This window comes from Caretta caretta, chromosome 6 (genome assembly GCF_965140235.1).
Source record: "Caretta caretta isolate rCarCar2 chromosome 6, rCarCar1.hap1, whole genome shotgun sequence".
Taxonomy (NCBI): Eukaryota; Metazoa; Chordata; order Testudines; family Cheloniidae; genus Caretta; species Caretta caretta.
Genome location: NC_134211.1, coordinates 15,144,636 through 15,165,362, shown reverse-complemented (window position 1 = coordinate 15,165,362; position 20,727 = coordinate 15,144,636). Strand labels below are relative to the sequence as shown.

The 20,727-nt window shown below is 51.7% G+C and overlaps 1 protein-coding gene across 1 annotated transcript in view; it reads right to left on the bottom strand.

Annotated features, from left to right (window-relative positions):
- Window positions 1-20,727, bottom strand: part of MYRF (myelin regulatory factor) — a 63,807-nt gene continuing 43,080 nt past the window's right edge. Inside the window, exons 19-27 of the mRNA XM_075129272.1 lie at window positions 20,051-20,119; window positions 12,824-12,909; window positions 12,268-12,429; window positions 10,896-11,189; window positions 8,030-8,117; window positions 7,302-7,376; window positions 5,798-5,900; window positions 4,751-4,825; window positions 1-4,249 (exon numbers count right to left, since the gene is read on the bottom strand). Of these exons, the coding sequence (XP_074985373.1) occupies window positions 4,163-4,249; window positions 4,751-4,825; window positions 5,798-5,900; window positions 7,302-7,376; window positions 8,030-8,117; window positions 10,896-11,189; window positions 12,268-12,429; window positions 12,824-12,909; window positions 20,051-20,119 (1,039 nt within the window). The 3' untranslated portion in view covers window positions 1-4,162. The remainder of the gene's footprint in view (window positions 4,250-4,750; window positions 4,826-5,797; window positions 5,901-7,301; window positions 7,377-8,029; window positions 8,118-10,895; window positions 11,190-12,267; window positions 12,430-12,823; window positions 12,910-20,050; window positions 20,120-20,727) is intronic.

Here is a 20,727-nt window from a genome sequence, read left to right as displayed (position 1 = left end):
TTGGATACAAAGCTGTATTTATATATTTATTTATATAGGTATATTTACCTCCAGCATAAAACAAAGTCTAGATAAGCCAAACAAAAAAGTGGGGGAGTCCTGAGAACCAGCACCCCTAAAACTCAGCAAAATATAAATACAAATCAGAAAGAAAGGAGGGAAGCAGTGCTTAGCCCCCCCCAGAGCAAATAAAAACCAATAACCATTAATATCTGCTCAGAATGCAACTCTACAAACTTGCTGACAATATACAGTGATCAAAGCTGTGACAGCAACATTTAAACCAAACAAATTAGTGCTTTATTTTTCCTTAATCCTCGCAGTGGTGCCGCAGTCTTTATTTACAGGCTTTAAGCTTTAGAAATAGAGCAAAAGAGATGTGAATTTGCTTTTGAAACAAACTCTCTCCCAAACAGGCAAACTTTAGAAAGTGGCCCCATGTTCACACTTGTCATCCTTCTTTCCAGCTAAGAGTGTCTAGAGAGATGAAGCTTCAGTTTCCAGATGCAGAGAGAAAGGGGAGCTCCCTGCCTTGTGAGGCTGGAAACACTGGCTCAGAGCTCTCTCCGTCTCACAGAGGGAAAAGCCTAACTTAACTCTTCCTGCTGCTATTTTGGGAAGGGGATGGGGAGAAAACCTCTTTAATTACAGGGAAGTAGAGTGGAGACCTCCTTAGGAGGCTGACTCTAAGCAACACAGTTGGCCACTGGCCAGTTGTTTCCATGAGCTCTGGTGCCATCATGTGGCCATTTCACTCCCTAACAATTACCACCCTACTGTGAAACTCTGGTTCCTGTCTTGGAGAGGTACCCTATGGTTTGGATGATCTCTGTGTGTGTAGTTTGTGGAGTACTTTGGGATGAAAAGCACTATAAAAAGTTTTTCTGAGAGTACAGGCTGAGTTTAATCCTCCTGTATCTTGTAAATATCTAAGGTATTAACTAATCACTGCCATCTTGCCTTAAAATAGTTGTACATGTAGGAAAGGCCTCTGGATTTGAATTATTCCCTTCCTTTTTGGAAAGGAGGTGGACTCACTACAGAGAAACTAACCAGCCATCATCTTCAAGGTCCACAGCAGGTGTTGTGCCTGTGTGTTGGCAGGAAAAGGAGATAGGCGTTACTGCAGACGTTAAGGACTGCGGCTGTGGGCAGAAGCAGTGACCCTGACCCTATGCTTAAGCATCATGGAGCTACCTGAAATGCTACAGACCTTACTTAGGGCTACAACCCGATACCCACCATTATAAATCTCCGGTGATTGCACCCAGTGCGTTGCATCCTCTGGAGTGTTGTGAAAGGCATCTGGGAAGACCCACAGCTGCCACTTCTGAGAACACCAGTGGGTTGGGGGGAGGAGGGGGGCAGATTTATATGCGGTGGTTGCGGGCAGACAGTGAGGAATTCAGCCTGGGGAAAGGCCAGCGCTCCTAAATTAAAGCACAGGCAGTAAGTTCAGCTCTATTAAAAACACAAGAGGAAAACTTTGAGTGGCCCTGATAAGCGCTACCCCTCCTGTGAGTGGTCCCAGCAAAATCTGTGAGCATGCTTACTGACTAGAGTTTGGAAGATTGGGGCCAGCGATTGCCATCTGGAGGACAACAGCTGCCACTAAAGGAATCTCCCAGCGTAAAGACCAAGCAAAGTTCAGGGCAAATGCGGGGCGGGGGAAGTAAGGTAAAAAGTGTACTTTGCAAAGAGCGGCTGTGGAGGATTTCGTGTCAATTGCTGGCAGGAATGCAGTCCTATGGAGACTGGAATTGTGGCTGCTTCACACTCAGGGACCACAGGGCCATCAGCCTTCTGTCCTTCCCTACTAGTTGCCTAGTGTAGCACAGAAAACGTGCCCCTACCTATGCTCTCACTCACTGGGCATTCAATACTCATTCTCTGCAGCCAGTGTGCCATAGGAGCTAGATTGCTAACACAGCTAAGTGTGCTCCGCCAACAGGCACAGAATGGGAACTGAAGAGCTGGTCTGAAACCACACCTTCAAATAAAGGTCCCAATCCTTAGAGGAACCAAGTCTCTAGCTCCCATAGAAGTCACCAAGAGTTGCAGGCATTTGGCCTGGGGGGGGGGGGCAGTCACAGAGACAATTGGGAGTTATGTTTGCTATGTATCACCCCCAAAATAAAACACAGATAAGCAAAAGCCCCCGAAGGCTGCATAGGAGCCATCTATATTTGACTAAAAAAGCATTCCTTACTGCTTTGTTGGGGGCAACAGTAATTACAGCTGGGGCATGAATAGATCCTGCTCTGCTGTCTAAAGACAGCCACTGAAGTCTGGGATTCAGTGATTGTTGTATTTGTCTCCACTACCAGCAAGAAAAGAGAGTCGGCAGAGTCCCTGCCATACCATGGTCGGGCCCTGCCACAGCTACCCAGCCCCAGTTTGGTAAAGCTGCCTACACCAGGTGACGGCACTTTGCAAAGGGAAAAGCACGGACGCCTCTGGAGCCAGCTTTGTGCTTTGGTTCAGCATTGCAGACTGGAGTTTCCTCCCCTGCCCCTCCCTTTCTCCAGAGGCTGCTGCCACTTTCTTACAGAACTGGGTCACAGGGTTATCCTGGCACAGGTTCAGACTGCAGGAATGCAGAAGTTTCCCTCCCCGGTCAGTGAAAAGTGCTGGGGTGGGAGAAAGACACACATACAAGAGCTGCCAAAGTCTGACAGGTCCTAGCTCCCCCGGCACTAGTATAGCTGCCAGGCTGGGCCTCTGCACTCGCCCCCTTTGGTTTCCTATGTAAGACACAAATAGATCAGTAAGGACAGAATTAAGAGGTCTGTTTTTACACTGCTTTAAAAAAATCAGTAGTTTAGCAAGTTAAAACCTTGTAACAGTAAAATACCCATAATACACTCACCAGCTTACCAGGGGGCAATGGGAGCCAGGCCTTGAGTCACCTGCCCCCTCCCCTCCTAGGGGAAATCGGTAGGGGGCCACCTTGCCTGGCAGAGACCTGTTGGGACCAGAGCTGCATTCACCAGTAGGTGCAGTGAAACCAGTTACCTGAGTCTCCACGTCCATTCTGCAGAGCAGTCCATGCTGGTGGCCTCCCTTTGGCACCCCTGAGCAGAGGCAGGCAGGGTGAACCTGGGCTTCAGGGATGTTCTGTGGGGCTGGCCCTGGGACCAGCTAGCTCTAGCTACTCTAGAGTAACGGGGACAGTCCCCACCCCAACCACAGAAATATGGGGTACAGCAACAAACACCTGCAAACTGGGCCCTTAGATAGAGGTATTTGGGGGATGACTCTGCTCCCAAGGTGCCTCTTCTCCCCACTTCCTGGGGGGGGGGGGAAGGAATCAAGGGCAAGCCCTTGCCAACAGGCTGGCATAGGCTGACTAGTGGTTTTGTGGGGTTCTTAAGTTCATCTGTTCAGGCCTGGTCTCCATGGAGTGTAGGAAACAGGGCAGGGAGGAAAGGGACCAAGGAGAACCCTGTTGCTTCTGCAGCCCCCTCTTGGCAGGGTTTCTCTCTGGCTGTCCGTGTGGAGCATCCCAATGTCACCAGGAATCCTATGGAGCAGGGATGCAGGAAAATAGCCAGTGGCTGACCAGAAGGAACAGCAACTCCAGTGTATGACTTCCAGTATGTCCAGGGGGAGCCCTCCTTTAGGATGGAATTCCAGTGTTTCAGCATTGACAAGAGCTCCAGTCTTGGAAGATAAATTCCAGTGTTGCAGAGAGCTGCTGCATTGCCATAGGAACCAATAGGCCTCTCAGGCTGTTGTTCCCAGCCAGACCATAGCCCCACCTCTAGAGGTTGGGACAAGCCTGTCCACACATGATCCAGTGTAACACTTTCAAATCCAGTGTAGCAGAGGGAGGGAGAAGGGTGCCAGTATCCCCAGAAGGGAAGGAGATGGACAGAGTTGCTCAGGGCATCCCAGGATTGTGAACTATGGTGTTTGGTTGGCATGTCCAGTAGATCCCTGGGGCTGGTTGTGTTGCTCCTGGCAGAGGTCCTATATTCCTTATGGAGCACTTCAGTGTCTATATTATCCCCAGGACAGAACCAAAGTAGCTCAAAGCCCCAAGGGGAAGGCGGGAGCAGAAGGGGGCTTGGAGGTTTACAGAGGAAGGCATGTGACAGTCTGATACGTTTCACCAGTCCCCTTCCTCTCTCCCAGCAAAGGGCACTGGTGCTGCCGGGACTCACTCACAGAGCCAGTAAAACTGGAAATAATAGTCAGTGAAGAGGTGTCCCATGTGCTCCGGGGTGGTACTACAGTGGGCTTGGCCCTGCGGGAGGGAGAGAGGGCTGTCAAGAGAAACCTCCTCAGAAGGAGCAGGATTCAGTTGCTATCCCACTTATGCACTGGGGAAGTGGAGGATTCGCCAGCTAGATTTGCATATGGCCCCCATCACCTCCCAAGTGTTTAAAAACAACAACAATCTCAGCCTGTAGGAGTAAAGAGCTCCAGTTTTGCATTTCCCCTGCCCACACCCAGCCCTGCACTGCGTGACGTGGAAAGTCCTGGCCACTCACCCCAACTAACTTCCCTTCCCCCACAATCTGCTCCGCTGTGTACAAGGGGAACCCAGTCACGATTTACACATGCATCCCTGCCCTGAGGGGGGCACAAGGCTCTGGAATTCTCACACGCCCCCTCCCTCCTGGCAAGATCCAGAGCCCCATGCCTGTAGGGGGTTCAGTGCAGGGGCTGCCCCACTGATCTTGGTCCCCTCTCTCCTCAGCTCTGCCCTGGATGGTGCAGAGGGCATAGCCGGTTCCATACTCACAGGCTGGGCTACTCGGAAGTGGTAGGTGAACTCCCGGAAAGACAGCATCACCATGGGCCAACGCTGTGTCATTTCCTGGGGGAGAAGAAGATACAACCGGTGGGGTGAGACAGAGTGAACCCATTACTACACTACAAAGGTAATTTTCCCTCTGTTGATATTCACCCCTTCTTGTCAACTGTTAAGAATAGGCCACTTCCACCTTAACTGAATTGGCCTCATTAGCACTGACCCCCCCACTTGATAAGGCAATTTCCATCTTTTCATTATATTATATATATATATATAATGAAAAGATGGAAATATATATACTGCTTACTGTATTTTTCACTCCATGAATCTGATGATGTGGGTTTTAGCCCACAAAAGCTTATGCCCAAATAAATTTGTTAGTCTCGAAGGTGCCACAAGGACTTCTTGTTGTTTTAACTGGAGTCCAGTGAATGAAGGAGACTCAGGCTGCACGTCCTTTGAGAGATGGACCAATGGACCCCTCCACAGAGGCAGCCACCTCAGTCCTGTCAGCGACCTCGTGGAGACCAGCACAGCTTTTTGGGGGAGACCCCTGAAGAAAAGCTCAGTGAGTCTAGAACTTCTAGATCCACAGGCAGAGAATCCACAGGAGCTAAGGGAGTCAGAGATTAGTTCCTCTTTCCCTCTGGGAGCAGCTCTGCACCGACACTGAGGCTCTCCGCCCTACCTGGGCTGTTTCCTAACAGTCCCGGAGGTCACACAAGAGGGAGGCAGCCCCGAGGTCAGGGGTGGTGGATTCAGATTCACGAAGCAGTAGTTCTAGTAACCACAGTGTCAGTGACTCGTGTGTCAGCCAACTGGGTCTCTCCCTTTCTCAGACCCAGACTACACCACGCCCTGTTTGCTCAACATGAAGACAAAGGCTGCCAGGTTTGTCCCTAGCACCCCATGTTGCTTCTCAGGAAGCCAGGCAGCTTGGGGTGCCAGGGACCTTTACGACAAACCGTGGGGGACCTCAAGGACGGTCTGGCTGCCCAAGCGGTGCCTGTCCTTTGCGGGATTCTGTGTCCCTACCTGGGTGTCTGTGGTATTGGTGGAGCTGTCCACGCTCACTGTGTTCTGACATGGGTCACTGGACTGGAGGCCACAAAGGTAGATGGACACAGCAGAGGAGGTGCTGGAGAGAGAGGTGAGAGTTCTGCCTGGCACCTGGAAAGCAGACTGGCCACTCCGACTGAACCCCAGCAGCTTCACACCTCAGCCAGTTACCCCGTCACCGCCTCCTGCCCCCTGCATCGCACCCACTACTCACAGTCACCCCCAGAGCCTGCTCCTCCCCCTCATGCCCCTGCCACCCCACTGTTCCCCCCCACGCCCCTCCCTCCCCCCAGAGCCCGCTCTTCCCACCCCACCGTTCCCCCTCGCCCCTCCCACTCCACCGTTCCCTCCAGAGCCTGCTCCTCCCCCTCACGCCCCTCCCATCCCACTGGTCCCCCCAGAGCCCGCTCCTCCCCCTCACGCCCCTCCCATCTCACCAGTCCCCCCAGAGCCCGCTCCTCCCCACCCCACCATTCCCTCACCAGAGCCCGCTCCTCCCCCACGCCCCTCTCACCCCACCGTTCTCCCAGAGCTCAATCCTCCCCCTCATGCTCCTGCCACCCCACCATTCCCCCAGAGCCCGCCCCCCCATCCCACTGGTCCCTCCAGAGCCCGCTCCTCCCCATCGCGCCTCTCCCTTCCCACCGATCACCCCAGAACCCACTCCTCCCCTTCGCACCCCTCCGGTCCTCCCAGAGCCCGTTCCTCCCCCTCACACTCCTCCCTGTCCAGCGGTCCCCCCAGAGCCCCCTCCTCCCCCTCATGCCCCTCCCTTCCCACCAGTCCCCCAGAGCCCACTGCTATCCTTTGCGCCCCAGAATTTTTCACACCCCTGAGTGATGTAGTTCAACCGAACTAGTTTCCTAGTATAGACCAGGCCTGAGAGAGACACGGAACTTGAATACTGGTGGTCACTACAAGTTGGCTGGGCGCTGGCCTACCCAGAATGCTGGCCTACCCAGAATGGACGTTGCTTTAACCTTCATTCCTCTGTGCTAACCTAAGGCCTACCTATGCCGCGTTCCCACTGACTAATAAACCCAGCTGTTCTGACAACACCGTTTGGTGTCACTGCTCATGCTGGGTGAGGTGCATTAATCCCTGAAGGGTGGACAGGTCTCTGCCAGGAGTCTGTCTGCATGGGACTCGCTGAACAGAGCTCACGGTGTGACGCAGGAGTGCGGAAAGCCCAGAGGTTCAGGCTGAGGACACGGTGACACCATGTGGCTTGCCCTGGAGGAAAAGCGAGACCCCTCGGGGGTCTGGCCCACTGAGAGGTTCCTCCTAGAGGCTGCTCCAAAGCTGGGGCACAGCACCAATCCTGTGGATCCGTGACACCTTCCCACTCTGTATTTATTGTTACCCTCGGAAATCCCTTTGAGTCCCCTTCCACTCAGTGTCACCCTGATAAACCCCTCACACGCCTGCCACTGTAACCCTGGCTCTTGGATGCCAGCGGCAGACAAGCGTTTTCACTCACTTCATCTCCAAGGTCAGGTTGGTGTTCACTGCTGTGGACGGGCTGATGGGGATGCGGTAGGTGATGTTTCCTCTCCTGCGGACACAGACAGAGAATTCGATACCTTGAACAGAACCTTCTGTGGGACGGGCGCTGGGTTCCCCGCCCAAGCAGGCAGCACCCCAGCAAGGCTCTTTGGCTTTTCGGGGGGCAGCACAAGACGGAACTTGGGTAATTTGGCTCAAGGGATTGTTAACGTGAGACGCATCCATTCATCGCCAGCACACGGGTTCTAACCCAGCCCGTCAGGGCTGGCTGGGCAGAGGATCCAGGAGTGGAGATGGAATCTCTCACCTCTAGAGCATCAACTCCAAACATGGCCCTATGTTGGCAGTGGCCCAGAGTCATTAGATGACTGGGAGCATGTGTGAAATGGGCTGGTGGTTGTCTCAGTCCAGTTCCTACTGAGTCAGGTGAACATATTACAAACATCCCTGCAGAGACAGTAACAGGCTTCCCTGCTGGCACTCCAGCAGAGAGGTCAAGGACTGACTGCAGGATGGAGACTGAGTGCCCCTCCCTGCCAGAGGCAGCCTATGCAGGCTGTGGCAGGCTAGCAGGACAGCATGGGGGAAGCCAGAATTGCTGTCCATGCCCTATGGGTAACCAGAGGGCTTCAGGCTCCAGGAGCTGTCAATCTGGCACTCACTCAGCATCCAGGGGGAGGCCGGGCCCTGCCTCTCACTCACCTGCATGCGTCCCTGGCTGCACAGTAGTGGGGAGTGATGGCCATGTCATTCTCCACAATCCGGATGGAGCGGAGCGAAGTGTCCGGTCCTGCAGAGAGAAGAGAGGGTACTGAGAAGGGGAAAAGTGGCCAGAACTCCTGGGCGTGGAGAGTCAGAGTAGCTGGAACTGGCAGGGACTTCTGGGGTCCCTGAGGCTATCCCTTCCCCCAAAGCCCATCAGCAGAGGAGTCACAGTTTTCTGCAGGCTCCCCGCTAATCGCCGGGCTAGTTCTCCCCTGGGCAGGATAAGTCCACTGCCCACTAGGTCTCCCTGGCAGACAGCACTTCCTGCTGCTCAGCCTTAGGGATTAGGCCAAGGCTTTCTAACAACGGCTTCCCTCCTCCAATAAGTGGCCTGGTTTTCAGAGGTGCTGCGTACTTGCAGACTCCAGGGACTGCAATGGCAGTTGGGGTGCTCGACCCCCCGGTAATAAGCTCACTCGCTTTGGGTGCCTAGATGTATATTTCGGTGCTTAACTTCAGAGGTGGGGAAGGGAACTCTTGCTGACTCAGACTGGGGTTTCAGAGCAGTCTAAGGGACTTAGAGGTGCCCAACTCCCTTAGGTCCCTCTCTCCCCTTCCTTGGCCAGCTGGGACATGGAGGTGACTGTTAGCACTAGACACATGCAGTTCTCCTAGCCTCACCATCACTGCACCCTTCAGCCAGGGAGTTCAGTGCCCCCTTTCCCTGTGTTTGCGCTGGGTCACCTGGTTGAGTTTCTAGCCCAGATAAGGCAGCGTTACAGCTGGGCCCAGGTAGCACCGATCCCCACTTTATACAGCTTCACCACCGCCACTGCTTGGGGGAGGGCCACACCCAGCACGGGACACTACTGCAGAGATAAGAGGGTCTCTCTGTCTCCGCAGACAGCTCTGGGAGGGGGCCATTCCTTGGGCTCTGGCACCATCATGTGGCTAAATCCACGTCTTCTCTCTGCAGCATTTCTCTCTCTCGCCCATTTATTTCCGTTAGTTTGGTTTGGCAGAGAGCAAGCTGGGGGCAAAGAGTTTGTGTGGGAGCCACACAGCCATGGGCAACTGGGAGCATGGGGCTAGGGTCTGGGCGACATCCCCCTGTGACCCAGGGAGCTGGCAGAGGGCACAAAGGGAGCATAGGGTTTTAGAGGGATCCTCTGGGTTGACTATTTGCATTATATCTCACCGAAGGGTGGCATGTGAGGTCTCTATCGAGAGCCAGTAGCCTACTGGTCGTCAATCAGTGTGAAATGTATGTGTGGGTAATAATTAAAGAGTCACGTATTTATAGTAAAAACTGTGTTCTTAAGGTCTTGGAGTTAAGGTCAGTCACCAGGTGGCGACATACCTCAAAGATGTTCCTTTCAGGCTGGAGGTAACAGACGCCTAGGCTCTCTCCCTGTCTGGCCATTTGTGTGTTGTGGGCTCACACTGTGTGCCTGGTTGCACACTGAGCCAGGTGCTAATAAAGAGATATAAAGTCTACAAGAAAGGAAATCTACCAGATGAAATGGCTTTCAGTGGGGGTGCCTGCTGATGAACAAAGACAAAGGATGGGACTGGTATATCTTGGGGGGCAAAGAAACATACAGGATCTCTCACCTAGGAGGCCAGCTGACAGTGTATTTGTCTCATGAAAGGAGGATACACAACCAGCCTGGCTTTAAAATTCAGCAAGGATTTTGGGTGAGCAATATTCTACAAGACATGAGAGTACCTTGTGAATTATTCTAGGCTCTCGAATGCATGTTATGATTTTGTTTTATATGTAGCCATTTGTTTCCAATGCTTCCACTTGCTACTACTTGAATCTTTCTGCTTTGGTAAATAAACTTATCCTTGACTTCACTTCAAACATATCCAAGTGCTGTGAATTGAGCAGAGTGGTGATCTGAGCTGGAACTGGTAAGCTGGGCCATAGGGCTTCTTTGGAAGCAGCAAATCTGTGAACACTGCCAGTGGGCCAAGGGCTGGACACTCCAGGGAGACGCTCAGAGGGCTCAGGGGTTGGAGCATTCCTATCGCTAATCTGTGGAGGGACAGCAGGGCCTAGAAGGCTGATAGGGCAGTGCTTGTGTTGCCCATGGGATTGGGGAGCTGACCCTCGGCAGGCACAGATGAGGCTCCCTCACACTAAGGGCAGGTGATGGCAAGGTGCCTCACACTCTTGGCACCTCTGGGAAGTGTCACACCCCAAAGCGCGAAGAGGCTGCGAGTGCTCAAGCCAAAAAGATGGAGAACTCCACACTCAGCGGCCCTGCTGGCTGGGCTGCTAGCCCCGGCCTTTCCAGAAAGCCTCACCCCCAGGGCTGCAAAGACCCCTCATTCCCAAAGCGCTTTACAAGCATCGGGCAAAACTCAGCTCCGCTGACGTAAGTAGCGCCTCAGCTCTGGTGGTGCCTTGGTGAGGCGGACAACGCAGCAGGGAAGAACAGATCGGTCGCAAATTGCCGGGGGGGATATCAACTAGACTGCACACAGGGCCACCCCGACAGACGCACCACAGCGATGCTGCAGGGATGTAATGGGGCATTATGTCGCAGTCTGGATGCTAAGGGGATAGATTTCTCTTGTCTATGAGATCCCTGGGGCAGTGTGCTGGCACGGCCACTGTGTGTGGTGGGGGGAATGAGAGGGTTACGGGACTGGCCGCATATGGGGGAAGATGGGAGTCCGTGTTTGGCTGCAGTGTGAGGGAGAGGGGCACAGGCTGGGGTCCGGGTATGGCCGCAGTGTGTGCGTGGGGCGGGGGTCAGGTTACAGAGGGGCTGAAGGACATTTCAGGTGTGTAATGCTGCTGTTTGGATCTAGCCGACCAGACTGCTGGGAGAGGGGGAGGGGGCCCACTTACCGTCCTGGCTGGTGCCCACCGTGTCGGGCTGCTGGCTGGCAGACTGGGTGATGCTGCGCCGCTGCCGGGTCTGCCCCAGCGGGAAGCTGTTTCGTGACAGTGAGAGGTTGGAGATGTATTTGGATTTGCTCTGAATGTGGGTGAAGGGGGAAGAGGGGCTGGCGTTGGGGCTGCCAAAGCCCTGCGACCGCTCTGGGGTCTTTGGCCACTTGGCGTGAGAGGTCACCTTCCCCGTCACGCCCCTCGATTTAGCTTTGCTACTCATCCCCAGCAGGAGGGAGGTGTGGATCTGGTCTGGGGAGGAAGGGAAAAGAGGGATCAGAGTCAGAGAGGGGAGAGACAGAGACCAAGCAGAAGCACCATCAGGTCATCTCTGAGGAAGGCAGCAGCTTGTTACAGGAGGCAGTCGGAGAGCACCCGTCTTCTGTTCATCTGTACCACCGCTCCTCTCGCCACCCCATTTATACCCCTTTCTCCAGATAACCCGACCCCATCCCATCTGTGCCCGGAGTGAAACTCCAGAGCCACTGACGGAAAGGAGAGCCGATGAGAGTTTGGGATCTGCTGAGGGAAGGGAGGGCAGGGGAAGCCTCTGGCAAGCAGAGGCCAGATTCCCCAGGCGGGAGCTAAGCTCTGCCATCGGGGCGGGTGCAGCATGGGTTAATGAACAACACTATTGCCCAGAGATCTCTGCTGCTGGGGCTGCTGTGGGATCTGTAGTAGCCATCTCAGGTGCCATTCGTGCTGTGATACCAGACAAGGCAGAAGGGAGCAAGCCAGCTTCTAGAACCATTGCCCATATAGCTACCGTATGGGCCGATCATAGCTGGATGACGGCCTAGCAAGTCTGAACTTATAACGGCACAGACCCAGGAGCTGTAACAGACGGGGCGAGCGCTCAGTCTCTGTGACAGCTGCGGCTAGCACGGCTGGTGGGGAAACACACACACTGCTCCATCTTGGGGGGACTTGGCCAGAAGGAATGAGGCTGGAGCTCAGGGCACAGACTCTCTCTAAATCCTCCCACAACACCATGGAGAGACTTCAGGTAGCATCTGGGCTATACGTCCCAGGCAGAGCGTGTGTTGCCCCGGAGAGGTTTCAACCACAGAGGGTGATTTACAGCGTGTGCATGAACATTAGTGTGTGAGACCCATCACCTCCAGGCGTCACAGGCTGCTGGGGGCCAGGCATGGGGGTCTGAGCTCCTCAAAGCACCCAGCACCGAGGGGAGACAAAGCTCACAGACAGGGGGCACACGTCCCTTCAGAAGGTGCAGAGGCAGGAAGCAGCGCTGGGCCTGGGCAGAAGCACCCTCCAGAGCAGATGCTCGCTCCAAGTTTTGGCATGTCTCAGGTGGGCTAGTACTTACCTGTCCGGTTGAGGGCATGTGTGGGGCTGCTCCCAGAGACAGCAACAGGGGAGGCACTGGTGGGAGCGGCAGAACAGCACACAGAGAAACATGGAGGGCTGAAACACACAGCTATGCTACGGCCGGGCAAGAGATAGGCAGAGTCAGGCCCATTCACTGTCACTGCAAGACAAACACCAAGGAGACTTCCTATGAGCCAACACCAGAGGGATGGAACAGCATGAGCAGCACTGAGACAGCCCCCAGGAACCCCCAGCACCAAGACCCGGCCCCATCCCCTCTGCTGTTTCCCAGCCCCCGGGAACCCCCAGCACTGAGACCCGGCCCCATCACCTCTGCTATATTACAGTCCCTGGGAACACGCCCGCCCGTGCCCCCTCCCCGAGACATGGCTGCATCCCCTATTGTATCACAGCTTCTGGGAAACCACATGAGCTCTACTGTTGTATATGGAACTGCCAGGAAACTGCCAGCATTGTTTGCAGTGGCTTGGCTGGAGCAGAAGCATGCCCCCTGCCACTCGCTCCCCGCTCCAGCCTGCAGAGCTGGTACCTACCAGGGTGTGGGGAAGTGCCATCACTAGGTCTGTCTGACGAAGCCGTGGAAGAAACAAGCTGAGTCTTATCAAAGTTCTGATTTAATCTAAAATGCAGGAAATGTGTGTAAGAGCCTTTCACATAAGAAACACAAGCACTGTCTAGATCTGTATAGAGGGGGAATGAGAAGGGGTGGTATGAGGGGCAGTGAGCAGAGCAGACATGGAGAAAGAGGAAGAATGGGCGATTAGTGAGCAGGACAGGGAAGGGGGAGAGTGCTAGGCTGGGGAAGGAAATGGTTGGCAGAGACAGAGCAGAGCTTGGAATACAGGGATTGTCAGGCCAGATCTAGCCTAGGATCCTGGATCTGGCACTGACCAGCTCTAGCTGCTGCAGAAGAAGTTCTAAGAAGCCCCTTAATGGGTAATTATGAATTAACCTGCCCCCCGGGGAAGTTTCTTTCTGTTCCAGTCAGCTAGGGGTTAGCTTATTGCCTGAAGCATGGAGCTTTACATACTTTCTAAAAGATCTCTTGGTGCTCCCCCACATAAGCGGAGGGTATCCTTACCCAGATACGTTTCAGAGTAGCAGCCGTGTTAGTCTGTATTCGCAAAAAGAAAAGGAGTACTTGTGGCACCTTAGAGACTAACCAATTTATTTGAGCATAATGCATCCAATGAAGTGAGCTGTAGCTCACGAAAGCTTATGCTCAAATAAATTGGTTAGTCTCTAAGGTGCCACAAGTCCTCCTTTTCTTCTTACCCAGATACATGTCTAATCCTTTTGTGAACCCAGTAGGCCTGGGTCTCAATCATCTCTTGTGCCTGTGGATTTCACATGCTAATTATGCTGTGTGTAAAGGGTTTCCTTTTATCAGATTCAAATGTATTGCCTTACTATGTTCTTGAATGTCCCCTTATTCTACAATTACAAGAAAGGGTGAAGAGAAGTCCCTAGTCTACCTTCTCCCTCCCAGTCATTATTGTGTTCTCCTTTCTCAAACCCACCTCCTTTCTAAACAAAACAGCTCCCCCCGCCCCCCCCCCCCAATCTCTTCTCTCTCATCTTATATGGAAATCTCTCCACGCCCTCAATAATCTCCACTACTCAGCTCCGGAGCTCTGCTCTTTTCAGCTGTCCCCTCGTTGAGACACAGTGACCAGAACTGATCACAGGATGCCAAGTGAACGAGGCTCATTCACGATCTATAACAGCAGGAGATAATACTGTCAAGGTTATTCTCCACTCCATTCCTCTTGCACCTTCACACTTGATTTGGTTTCCTGACCATGGCTACAGCGTGAGCAGGGGTCTTCACTGAGCTGACTTCAAAGATGCCCCGGTATCTTTTCTAAACAGTCACATTTAGAGCTGGGTAAGGCACTGGAATAGTTCATATTATTCCCGTCTGCGTGCGTTACTTTACCTATTTCAACACCGAGGCCTTGTCTCACTACCATTTAAGTCAACGTTAGTTCCTTACTTGCTATAATACCCTCCAGTGAAGGACTATGTCAAGGGTTTTTTGAAAGTTCAAATAAATTATGCCACCCAGTTCTCCTTTATCCACTATTTTGTTGACATGATCGAAGAGTTCTAAGAGACTGATGAGGCATGATTTTTCACTTTGCAAGCTGTGCTGGTTTGATCACGCAGGTGGTTTACAGTTCTCTTTTCAATCAGTATTTCAGCCCGTCTCCTCAGCTGAAGTGAGGCTTTCTGGGCTGCAGTTCCCGGTGTCTTTTTTAAAGCTAAGTACAACAGTTGGTGCCTCTGTTCTTCCAGGGCAGGAGCTCATTTTAATGCGAGATCACAGATTAGAGTTGGCAGCTCAGCCCCTTCATAACTCTTGGCTGTACGTCTGCTCTGGATGGCTTGTTGCTCTTTAATTTATTCATGTGTTTCAGCACTTCCTCTTTTGCCACCTCATTCTTATATTACCGGAGAGTCAGAGGGCTGGGTGGGCGTCTCTCCAACACCCGCTGTGGCGGACACTCAGATAACGGAAGTGTTTGGGGACCGATTCAGCCACCCTTGCTCACCGTGAGTAGCACCATACACCAGGGCTGGTCCCACAGCTGGCAGTAAGGCTACTTGTGTATGGTGGCTCTACGGAGCATGAGAACAGGTGGCAGAACCCTACCTGTACCCTCCACACGTGCTCCCTCTGCTCCCTGATGATCCTGCCAACCTAATGAGTCTCTTGCTGCTTTTCAGCTTCTGATCTACTTTAAAAATGTCTTTTTCTTTGTTTTTAATCCCCCTTTTGCTATTTGCTCTGCAAATTCCATCTTAGCCTCCCAATTCCCATCTTAAACATTGCCTGCTTGCATCCAGGCTCCTTCCTGCTGGCTTCACTAGGGTTGGATCTCCATAGTCAGAAGGATACCCGTTTGACTCAAACAGCCTGGCCATTCAGCCATGCTGGTTTTCCCCCGGCCTTCCTGTTTTGTTTAGGAGCGTCTGTGCCTTCCATAACGCAGACAGAGGAGAAAGAAAAAGAGGTGGCAGAGAAGGGAGGCAGCACTCAAACCAACAGTATAATGAAAGAAGAGTAACGTACCGTGGGCACAGAGCAACCGGGACCGCAGGACCCCTGTGCTGAAAAAGGGCCAGGAGACAGGCAGTGGGCACAGCAAAAGAGCTGCAGGGCACCAAGAAAAGAGAGGAGGAAAGACAAGGAGAGAGGGAAAGACAAAGAAAGAGAGGGAGGAGAAATGAAAAGATAGAGGAAAGGAAGGAAGGGGACACGAAAATACAGGAATGAAAATGGGTTGGGATGGAGAGGTAAATGGGACAGAAGGGAGATGGCCAGAAATGAGAGGAAGAGAGAAGGAAAGAGAGAGATCAGTTATTCAGTAATGCCAGTGCCAACAATGACTTGAGGCGAGTCTGCAAAAACCCTGTCTGCCGCTGTCTGTGCAGAAGCAAAGTGGGCAGGGAATCCGGGCAGCGCCTTGTGCTCACGTTCTCTCCTCAGGCCTTAGGAGGCTCTACTCAGAGGGCCTGAGCCTCCGCTGGTGCAAACTGGCCTAGCTCCATTGATGTCAGCAGAGTGATGCTGATTCTTAGCTACGCAGCCAATTGCTCCAGACACCCGGGAGCAGCTCTTTAAACAGGTGCCGCAAAGGCACATTTCTAGCCAAACGTCAGTACACTGTTTTTATTTCCTCTGCTTCTCCCAGTTTGCTTGAGGCAACTAAACAGAGGAGGCCTCACTCTGACTTCTTCCCACTGATCTTGGCATGAATTCGGGACGTACTTTGGCTGGACTCTGCAGCATCTGCTCATTAGTCTCTACGGTCAAGGAGCTCCTAATAACATTTCTGTTATGGGCTTCCCCCAGTGGCCAAATTCTACCTATCATTCCTCAGGCAGCTACCCAAAGGTTGTTCGGGTAAAGCTGCATGTCTAATATCACAGACCAGTCAGGCATCGGAGACGGAAAGGACCTGCTGCGTCTCATCAAATCTGTCCCCCTGAGGCTCTACAGTCCATTCGCCAGGGGATTGTCCAATCCATTTTAGGCGCCTCGAGTGACAGGACTTTCACCACTACCCTGGGGGACTGTTCCCCAGCCCAGCACAACTCACTGTCAGGAAAGATTTGCTGTCATAGATGTATCTTGTATGCAGTGTAGTTGTTGCCATGTCAGTCCCAGGGGATTAGAGAGATAAGGTGGGGAAGGGAATATCTTTTATTGGACCAACTTCTGTTGGGGAGAAAGACAAGCTTTGGAGCCACACAGAGCTCTTCTTCAGGGCTGGGAAAGGTACTCCCAGCATCACAGCTAAATGCGGGGTGGAACAGATTGTTTGTGGAACATACTGTAAGGGACCATTCAAGGTAGAAAGAAAAGGAGGACTTGTGGCACCTTAGAGACTAACAAATTTATTTGAGCATAAGCTTTCGTGAGCTACAGCTCACTTCACTGGATGAGTGGCCCATTAAGACATAGTCATAAGACAAAAAGAGGGAGTTAGTGGGTTACATATTATTGTAATAAGTAGGGGCCCTACCAAATTGACGGATCCTGAAATCTGTTCTCCCCCATGAAATCTGTTCTTTTGTGTACTTTTACTCGAGACTATACAGATTTCACAGGGGAGACCAGCGTTTCTCAAACTGGGGGTCCCAACCCAAAAGGTGGTTGCAGGGGGTTCACAAGGTTATTGTACTGAGGTGCTGCTGTTGCCTTCAGAGCTGGTTGGCTGGAGTGTGGCGGCTGCTGGCCAACGGCCCAGCTCTGCAGGCAGCAGCGCAGAAGTAAGGGTGGCAACACCATACCAGGCCATCCTTCCTTCTGCGCTGCTGCTGGCAGTGGCTCTGTCTTCAGAGCTGGGCTCCTGGACAGCAGCAGCCGCTCTCCAGCTGCTCATCCCTGAAGGCATCGTCGCCACCAGCAGTAAGGGCGGCAATTCCGCAACCCCCCAACAACAACCTTGCGAACCCCCGCACAAGACCTTTTCGGGTCAGGACCCTACAGTTACCACACCGTGAAATTTCAGATTTAAATATCTGAAATCATGAAATTTACGATTTCTAAAATTCTAGGACTGTGAAATTGACCAAAATAGACCACGAATTTGGTAGGGCCCTAGTAATAAGCCATAAATCCAGTGCCTGATTTTTAGTGTTTAGCAGAGCAATGAATTTAAGCTTTCACACACTGAAGGAAAAAACACAGGAAAGTTACCTGGAAATCATGCAAGAAATCACAGAATCATAGGCCTGGAAGGGACCTCGAGAGGTCATCTAGTCCAGTCCCCTGCACTCATGGCAGGACTAAGTATTATCTAGACCATCCTTGACAGGTGTTTGTCTAACTTGCTCTTAAACATTTCCAATGATGGAGATTCCACAACTTTCCTAGGCAATTTATTCCAGTGCCTAACTACCCTGACAGTTAGTAAGTTTTTCCTCATGTCCAACGTAAACCTCCCTTGCTGCAATTTAAGACCATTGCTTCTTGTCCTAGCCTCAGGAGATTAATTAGAACAAATTTTCTCCCTCCTCCTGTAACAACCTTTTATGTACTTGAAAACTATCATCATGTCCCCTCTCAGTCTGGAGAAGAGAAGACTGAACTACCCAATTTTTTCCATCTTCCTTCACAGGTCATGTGTTCTAGACCTTTAATCATTCCTGTTGCTGTTCTCTGGCCTTTCTCCAATTTGTCCACATCTTTCCTGAAATGTGGTGCCCAGAACTGGACACAATACTCCAGGTGAGCCCTAATCAGCACGGAGTAGAGCAGAAGAATTACTGCTCGTGTCTTGCTTACAACACTCCTGCTAATACATCCCAGAATGATGTTCGAATTTTTTGCAACAGTGTTACACTGTTGACACATATTAAGCTTGTGATCCGCTATGATCCCCAGATCCCTTTCCGTAGTATTCCTTTTTAGGCAGTCATTTCCCATTTTGTACATTTGCAACTGATTGTTCCTTCCTAAGTGGAGTTCTTTGCATTTGTCCTTGTTGAATTTCATCCTATTTACTTCAGACCATTTCTCCAATTTATCCAGATCATTTTGAATTTTAATCCTATTCTCCAAAGCACTTGCAATCCCTCCCGGCTTGGTATCATCTGCAAACTTTATAAGTGTACTCTCTCTTTCATTATCTAAATCATTGATGAAGATATTTAACCAGACCCGGAACTGATCCCCATGGGACCCTACTTGATACGCCCTTCCAGCCTGACTGTGAACCACTGATAATTACTTTCTGGGAATGATTTTCCAGCCAGTTAGGCACCCACCTTATAGTAGCTCCACCTAGGCTGTATTTCCTTAGTTTGTTTATGAGACGGTCATGCGAGACAGTATCAAAAGCGTTACTAAAGTCAAGATATACCACTTCTACTGCTTCCCCCCTATCCACAAGGCTTGTTACTCTGTCAAAGAAAGCTATTTGTTTGGTTTGACACAATTTGTTCTTGACAAATCCATGCTAACTGTTACTTATCACCTTATTATCTTCTAGATAAACACCTTAACACACTTAAAACCAGCTTCACCAAAGGACTCTCCACCAGAGAAATAAATTCCATCATGAAACGGGTCACCCAGATACCCGAGAGAACCTGCTGCAGTACAGAAATAAAACCCCCTCTGACCACACAACCGTAAGCTGTCACCTACCACACCACACTGGAAGCCTATGGGGCATCATCAAACAACTACAATCCATACTCAATGGGGACTCCATCCCGAAAAAAAGCTTTCATGAACCCCCTCTTCTGGCCTTCATACAACCCCCCAACCTCTCCAAGCTCATCATCAGAAGCAAGCTCCCCACAGACCAGGACACACCAATGCAAAGCGGCACCAGACCCTGCCAGAACAACAGATGCAAAACCTGTGGTCCACTGCTATAATGACCAGCTCCCCCCACAACACACCTGTCAAGACCTACAGGTTCTACACATGCCTATCACAACATGTGGTGTGCCTCATTCGGTGCACTAAACGCCCCGGTAACAACTATGTGGGTAAAACCAGACAATAACTATACTCTTGAATGAACTCACACAGGAAAATGATAAAACACACAAAACACCCTATCAGCTGTGGGTGAGCACTTTTCACAAAGCGATCACTCCATATCTGATCTCTCAGTCCTCTTCCTCAAAGGAAACCTGCACAACACTTTCACAAGATGAGTCCGGGAGCTTAAATTCATTACTGTGCTAAACACTAAAAATCAGGAACTGAAGAGAGACACTGGATTTATGGCTTATTACAACAACCTGAAACTCACTAACCCCTCTTTTTGTCCTATGACTGCAGACATGTTAGTGGGCTTGTCTACCTTGAATAGTCCCTTACAATACGTACTACTTATGCCAGACAATCTGTTCCACCCTGCATTTAGCTATGGATGTTGGGAGTACCTTTCCCAGCCCTGAAGAAGGGCTCTGTGTAGCTCGAAAGCTTGTCTCTCTCATCAACCTCACCCACCTGATATCTCTATAGATATTTCTTGGTCAGTTTCACCCCATGCTCCCAGCTAAGATTTAAAAGACAGACACCATAACCCCACTTTCCCTGCACTGACTTGTCTAGGCAAAGCCACATCATTCCGTTAATCTCGCTGCACCAACCTATCCCTCCAGCCCTGTGCTTGTCTTTTCTGCTCATCTCTGTATTCCCTCCAGTCTGTCAGCTATTGCAGACCCCCAGGGAACACAGGAAGCCGGGACATGTTCTGGAGGACGCGTGCATGAGGGGGGACACATACCCATCAATATCTGCGAGGTCCTCCTCATTGCGCAAGCTGAGCACGTAGAGGGTGGACATGGACACCACACTGGGAAGGAGAGAGAGAAGATTACACGCCCGGGGATAAGTATCTGCACTATGGCAAGAGGAAGGAGATTCTCCCTCTGCAGCACCACAGTGGCTGTCTGTCTCAATGGTCCAAACCCTTCAAGATTAGGCGGGCAGCTGCAGGCCAGCTACCACTCCCTCCTGAGCCCAGATGATGCTTACAGGGTCCTCATCCAGGGCTCTTTTTATCATCAGCTCTTTAGCTGGCTGGGGGGTTGTCATGAGCTATCCCCCTCTCTGAACAGGCAATAGGCCAGCACTGCTCAGGCAGGGGCACTGAGGCTGATGGCAGACGGAGGAGAAGAAAGGGATCTGGGACAGGAAGGGCACTGCAGATACAGGGGCCAGCACAGAGGGACGAACATGAGCTGGAGAAGGAAACAGAGGCCCCCTTTGTTGGTGGGAGGTGCTGGTGGCGCAGAATACGTAGCCCAGAGTCTTAAAGGTGAAGCCAGGTGCCTAATTCAGCCCTGAGTAAGCAGGCGTGACTCCCATGGACATCAATAAGAGCTGTGCCCACTCACTCTGGGAACCAGTTTGTCCCAGAAACTGAGGTGGGATGGAGCAGCGCCCAGAGGGGGCCACGCC